The sequence below is a fragment of the Calliphora vicina genome, chromosome 3, assembly GCF_958450345.1.
Source record: "Calliphora vicina chromosome 3, idCalVici1.1, whole genome shotgun sequence".
Lineage (NCBI taxonomy): Eukaryota > Metazoa > Arthropoda > Insecta > Diptera > Calliphoridae > Calliphora > Calliphora vicina.
In genome coordinates this window covers 31281333-31288510 of record NC_088782.1, presented here as the reverse complement: position 1 = coordinate 31288510, position 7178 = coordinate 31281333, and the positions used below count along the sequence as shown (strand labels likewise).

Genomic DNA, 7178 nt, shown 5'->3' with positions numbered 1-7178 from the left:
TACATGTAGGATGTTGCCAAAAGATCCAGACTATTGCTATTTTTGCCTTGTGTCAGTTTCGTTAATCGGTTGTTCTTCAAACTAAGTAGATGATTGGTCTGCTGTAGCTGGTCTAGGATAATGGTGCTGCCATTTGTCGTTGCCTAGAAACAACGCCCTCTTTGTATTTGGTGTAGTGGTGGTGAGGAACCTTGCTAATTTAATTCTTTGATTCCTACCTTTTTTCCCAGGTGGTGGCGGGCTGCCTGACCTTTATCATGATGTTATCCTCTTTTCCAGGGGGAGGGGTGATCAGGGGTCTTCTTGGATGGATTGTTTAGAGGGGGGTTAATTTTAAAAACTCGAAAAAACCAAGCACCCCAGGTGCTTGGTTTTGCAGGCAAGCCCTTTAACCACTACTCCATGCCGCCACTATATTCTGGCGAAACATTCCGTAATATCAGTTTTCAAAAATATGTCCCTTTACCAAATATGTGGTACATATATTTCTATGATAAATTTACTATATTTTCGTTTTCCCATCTTTCTGGCAACATATGGTTTCCGGGCCAAATGAACGAATCAAGCCAATATCGGAAACTCTGTTCTAGCGTTCTGCATCGATCAAAACAAATAGTAGTCGGACTATAAATCGGGTGATGCAAAACTTCCCAACCACTTCTTTCTAAATAGTTTTTAAGAAGTATTGCAACATGTGACCGAGCGTTGTCATGATAGAATATTACGGTTTCATGTCTGGCCGCATATTCTGGGCGTTTTTCGAACAATATTCACCAGTTGCGTTCGGTACAGTTTCTCTGTGATAGTTTGGCCAGATTTCAGCAGCTCATAATAGATAGGACCTTTTTGGTCCCACCAAATACAGAGCATTACCTAAGCACCATCATGGATATTTGGCTTTGGTATCGATTGACTGGTGGGTCGGGCTTCACGTACGATCTCTTTCGCTTCGGGTTTTCGTAATTCGGCTTCAATTCGTATGCTACCTAATTTCTTTCCTTTTGGATAAATCCTGCTGCTCGCAAACGTTGTAATTAATGATTGAGTAGCTCCCAATAATGTTGCAAGCTCTTGTTGAGTTTAACAGCAATATTTATGGAGTAATGCCTCTAGGTCTTCAAACTTTTTTGGCTAGCCTGAGCAATCTTTGTCTTCCGTGTCAAAACCTCCACTACTGAATGTCCTTCAGCTTTTTCAAATTATGTAAAGCAAAACTTCCCGCATATGACGATTCGTTGCTACAAAATTCGACATTTCCGAAACTTTTGGAAATAACTAAGTGAGAATAAATTATCACAATGGATCATATTTGTCTCCGAGTGGAAGTGTACTCCTTATAGTACACACCCATTTAAATATAAGTGAGAATAAATGACAGATAAACAGAAATCGCTTTCAAAAGATACATATGTACATCTATTATAAGTCCCGCATTATTAAGTCATACAACCAATAACATCCTGATTAATACAGGGATTTTTTTAAAGAAAATCCAAAGTTACATTGAATTCAATAATTTATTATGATTAATCAGTTATTGAATTCAATGTAACATTGGCTTTTCTTTAAAAAAAAAAATCCCTGTACTCCTTAAACAAACCTTTCAAATACTTTTAGCAAGTCTTCTTTTACATTGTTAAGTAAACTAGAATTCATTTGCAAACAGGATAATATATTTTGTACTTAATATTTCTTTATTCAGAAGATGAAAAATGACATGTTTTATTCTAATTACAATGGACACGTTGAAACTAGAGACTAGTAGTTAAAATGCTGCTTAAAAGATGATTAAATTTCTAACCCAACAAGAGTTTCTTGATTTTCTTCAATTTGAAGAAGGATTGAGGATCTTGTGCACTGTATTGCTCCTGATCGTAAAGATCGCCGGGTAATGATTCATCAGCGGGTACGGCAGCGACAAAAGCGGCCAAGAACAGGAATACGAAAATGGTCTATAGAAAGGATAACAAAAAAAATAATAATTTAGTCAAATATAAAGTGTTCAATTTAATCCATTACTAATAACAATCAATACTGACCAAAGCTAAAAATTTCATTTTGATTATTGAGTTTGAAGAATACTTGCAGACTGCATGTTTAAACTTGTACACCAATGTCTTTTATACTTGCAAGGGTTTTTTCTTGATCACTTCTTTTGGACGCATAATATTTTGAATGAGTGAATAAATGAATGAATGTGTATGTACAATGTAATGAAATGACGAAAGATCTTGTTTATGGCATTTAAATATGCCAAGGTATCCAGTCAACCATCCATTTATTGTTGTTGTTTGGTTATTGTTTTTGCCGGTAATATCCACCACATCCATTTTGTACATTCAATGTGAGCAAGTGTAAACTGAGTAAATTATCAACCACTTGATGTTTAAAATCCATAATATAATGATGATGATCATCATGATTATCAATATAATGGCAATTGTTTGACCAAGAGTATTCATATTCATGTTTTGTACTCTAGGTTGTACTGTGCGAGAGTGTAAGGGAGCTGAAGAAGACCAAACTTAAAACAAAAGAAAACCAGAAACAAGTACAAATTTCCATATGAACCTGACTTTATTAAACAAAAAAAAAAAAAAAAAACACATTAAGATTTACTTCCATGTACGACGCATTGTATCTACGGGCACTCGGTGCGGAGAGCTTTAATTAAATTGATCACGCTTATAACAAAAACGCATTTTGAATTTATATTTTTGTATGCAGTTTTTGTTTAATTTTCTACTGTTTACAGTGGTTGTAAAAAATATTATTTGTTTATACTTTTTTATGGATGTTATTACATTTTGTACCATTTATATTGCAAATGATGAAGTAACTCTCAACCATTGACATACAAATTTCGGTAAGTAAGTATTTGCTTATTTGTTTGGTCTAACTAAATTAGCATTTTAATCACTTATATCTGCATAACAATTACATGTTTTTGGTCATTGTTAAATGTGAATGAAATTTGCAAATAGTCTGGCTGAATTTCTAATATTCTGCACCACGCACAGGTGTGTAAATAAACTTTTATATTAGATAGATTTGCTTGCTACATTAAATGGAACTGACTTGATTTTTAAAATATGAACTTCCATGATCTGCGCGATCATCAGCATCGATTAAATGGCTTTATGAATAGGTCTATTAATTTTTTTATTAACAAATGGAATTTTTATTCATTAATATGACCTTTAACAATTATATATGTATGTATAATTCTATGATAAATTAAAATCTACTGGGTTTTCTAATCAATTATAGTAAATTTCTGCAAAACAATGGAAACTTCTAAACTTATGTAATAAAAACAAGTAAGAAAGTATGGTCGGTCAAGCCCGACCATTATAAACATCTGCAGAAACGCATAACACCATCCCCACAATGGTGGTGTAGGGTATAAATACTAATACAAAGTCAAGTATGGTATGGTATTCAGGCAGTCGTCCTAAACCTTAGTCTCGTACAGCTCACTTGGGTTCAATAATCCTGAAAGGATGAAAACAAAAAAAAAAGAAGGAAAAGGGAAACAGAAGTCAAAGAAAAGGGAAATCTATGGATTGAGTTATAGTGAAGTTAGCAAGAGTAGAGTGTAGATGAAAGAGAGGAGAAGGAGGAGAGGGGTTAAGAATTCAAAGAATTCGAAAACGCAGACCATCATGGGATGGTTGCTGGGTCCATAAGAGGTACAGTTTGCATGTCCGGTCTAATCAACCATCCGCTTTCCCTGATAAAGGCGTCTATGCACCTAAAAGCCTGGCATGTAGATCACCCAGTGCCGGACAGTTAGAGAAGAAGTGTAGGATGGTCTCTTCCTCTTCCTCATTCTGACAACTTCTACAGAAGTCATGGTAAGGTAACCATGAGTACCGAAAGTGCAATGTACCGAAATGATCATCGCCACCATGTTGCTCAGTCGTATTCGTTGTAATCGAAGTAGATACGACGTGCATTTACAGTCCAACGCAGGCCATATCATCCTCATAGTGGCACAGGTGGATTCATTACCCCACCTTGCTTGGGCAAGTTCGTAATACGCGTCATGTATCATTTCCTTGCAGATCGAAAACGGGATTCCACAGAGGAAGTCTATATCGTCGTCCGACATCAAGGCTCCCGCTAAGTAATCAGCAATGCAATTGTCCTCATTGTCCCTGTGTCCACGTACTCATGTGAGTACAACTGTCGAATGTCTCGTCATCTTATGTAAGGATGTCCGGCATTCCATATTTGATGTTGTATAAACACCTACCAGGGATTTAATTGCGGATTTACTGTCAGTATATGTACGGATATCTCCACCAGATACACTGTAATATCTGAACCAGTTTGCCGCTATTCTAATGGCCGATATTTCGGCCTGAAGGATGCTGCATCCATTTGGTAGTCTAAAAGATATTCTTATTCCGAATTCAGGAATGTATATACCCCCGCCCACTCTATCCCACTTTTTGGACCCATCCGTATAGATTTATAGCCTCATGTCATCGACGGAGTCACCAAACTGGATGGGATTGAGAAACCGAAATTCCTCAGGAAGAAGGGTTTGGGGTTGCAATAATCAATAAGATCAGGGAGATTTTGTAAGCTTACTATTATGCAGGAATGTCCAACAAAGTCAAGTAAGAGTAATATATTCGGATGTGCCGAATCTTGTATACCCACCATCAATATGTGCCAATAAAATATATTTATGATATGGGGATAGGGTCAATTATCGACCAATTATCACAAAAGTTGATATAAACATTTAGGTTCATATAAAACCTATTTATGTCCAATTTCATCACGATATCAATTATTATAAGACAATTATGAATGAGGGAGACAGACACAAATGTTGCCGAGTTTTGCCATACTTTACAGTGAAATTTCAGAGTAATTAGAACTAATTGATTCAAAATTTGATCAGGATTGCCGCATAATCAATATATGACTGCTCAAACAGTATTCCAGGGGGACATTTGTATGGGGGATAGGTGAAATTTGCCCACTTTCAATACCAAACAAACATTTTCAACAGAGAGTATTTGTGGAAAATTTCAGCCAGTTAGCACCTTTTGTTTCAGCCATATCGTGTTCTCAACAGACAGATAGATGGACGGACATAGCTAGATCGTCTTAGAATCTTATGAGGACCCAGAATATATATAATAATGTGGATCAGTGATAAATATGTTGATGTGTTTAAAACGAATTGATGGTGGGTATAATACGTCAAAATAATCATACGGTTTGTTAATATTACTTCTTTGACGACTGTCATTTGTTGCATATCTGTAATAATCTGTGCAGTCTACCTTCGATTGTTGTGCCATGGTCAGTAATGATTAAACATATTTATTAAATATACATAAATATTAAATTTTACAAATGATAAATAAAATAAAATCTAAAGAACAATTCACACACTCACTATTCAAGTCAAATTTATGGAAAGAAGAAATTGAGTGAGTCAATAGTAAGTTTTTTCCTAAACAGCTTGAGTCCAAAATATGTTTGATAGTTTCATTATTTGTATTTGATTCTGGAAATGTTTATAACTAAATTCAATTGATGATATTGGGTGAAGGGCTTAAAAATGCGGGATTTACAATAGATTTCATATCTTTTGTTGTTTACACTTTTTTATTGAACATTAGTGTAAACAAGAAAGTTTTTTTTTTTGCTTCGAAAATGTCAAATTTTGTATCAACAAAGCGTCATATGCGGGAAGTTTTGCTTTTCTTCATTCATTTGAAAAGTGCCTCTGAAGCACACCAATTGCTTACTAACGCTTATGTTGAGTGTGTTCCATCGGTTTCAACGCGCGAGAGATGGTGTGTTCGGTTCAGAATTGGTGACACGGAAGACAAGGTTGGCTCAGACCATGGATCCATTGCAATAACCCGAAGTGTAAGATATCGTACGTGGCAACCGGCCAACCAGCCAAATCGATACCAAAGGTAATGTTCTGTATTTGGTGAGTGCAAAAGGGTAATATCTATTGTGAGCTGCTGAAAACTGAACAGATCATCACATGGAATCTTTACCGAACGCAACTGATTCATTTGAAGTGAGTATTGTCCGAAAAACGCGCAGAATATATGTGGCCAGACATGAAACCATAATATTCCATCATGACAACGCTCGACCAGATTATGCAATACCTGTTAGAAAGTATTTATAATAAAGTGGTTTGGAAGTTTTGCCTCACCCGCATTATAGTCCAGACTGTGTCCTGTCCGATTACTATTTGTTTTCATAGATGCATAACACTCTCTCTGGGATACGCTTCACTTTGGAACAGAGTATCAGATATTGGCTTGATTCGTTCTTGGCCTCTAAAGATGAGCCGTTCTTTTGGCTCGAAATCCATATGTTGCCAGAAAGATGGGAAAAGTTCATAGCTAATAAGGGCCAATACTTTGAATAAATTTATATTGTACAAATGTTGCAAAATAAAAGCAAAAAAATTAAAAAAAATTCCACATTTTTAATTCATACACCCAATATTACAATCCAAATTCCATATTCTCTTAATGCCGACCACTGATCTGAAGCCAACATTATTGGGTTTTTTTTTTAGTAATTTTTTCTGATTTAAACATTCATTTCAATGCATTATTTGATTTTGAATATTTAATTTTATATCACATTTTGCAAACATTTACATACATATTTGTTTGTTTAAGCACTAGAGTTAGCTATTAATAATGTCAGCAGCGGCCGATGCACACACATAAATTGTCAACAACACTTTTGTTGATAAATAGTTTTATAAACAAAGTCGCTGACCACCAACGTATTCACTCAATCATTATTCTCGTTTTATAATTAAGTATAATGTCATTATTATAAATGATGTCAAATTTATTATAATTTGTTAAATAAAAAATGCGTTTTGCACATGTTAAATAAGATACACTAGAAGATAATATGAGGTGACACAATGAGAGTTTGAAATATTTGAAATGATTAATGAGTGAGTACGAGAGATCATTGTACAGATGTTTAAAATAATTAGTGCTCTCAAAAATTTAGACATTTTCTTTCGAGCTATATTTTTATAAACTTTTATATGTCCAACCGATCCATAACGATCGACCTTTAAGTATACCGATGGACTGTCCATATCGGTCCATTATTTTACCTAGTCCCCATACAAATGTCCTCTGACATAATAAGTTTTA

The 7178-nt window shown here is 35.1% G+C and overlaps 1 protein-coding gene across 1 annotated transcript; it reads right to left on the bottom strand.

Annotated features, from left to right (window-relative positions):
• Positions 1-1673: 1673 nt before the first annotated feature.
• On the bottom strand, positions 1674-2057 carry LOC135955173 (uncharacterized). The gene is made up of 2 exons (XM_065505487.1): positions 2040-2057; positions 1674-1952 (listed from the first exon to the last, which is right to left on the bottom strand). The coding sequence occupies exons 1-2, from the start codon at positions 2055-2057 to the stop codon at positions 1797-1799; spliced, it is 174 nt and encodes a 57-aa protein (XP_065361559.1). The 3' UTR covers positions 1674-1796.
• Between the last annotated feature and the right edge of the window lie 5121 nt (positions 2058-7178).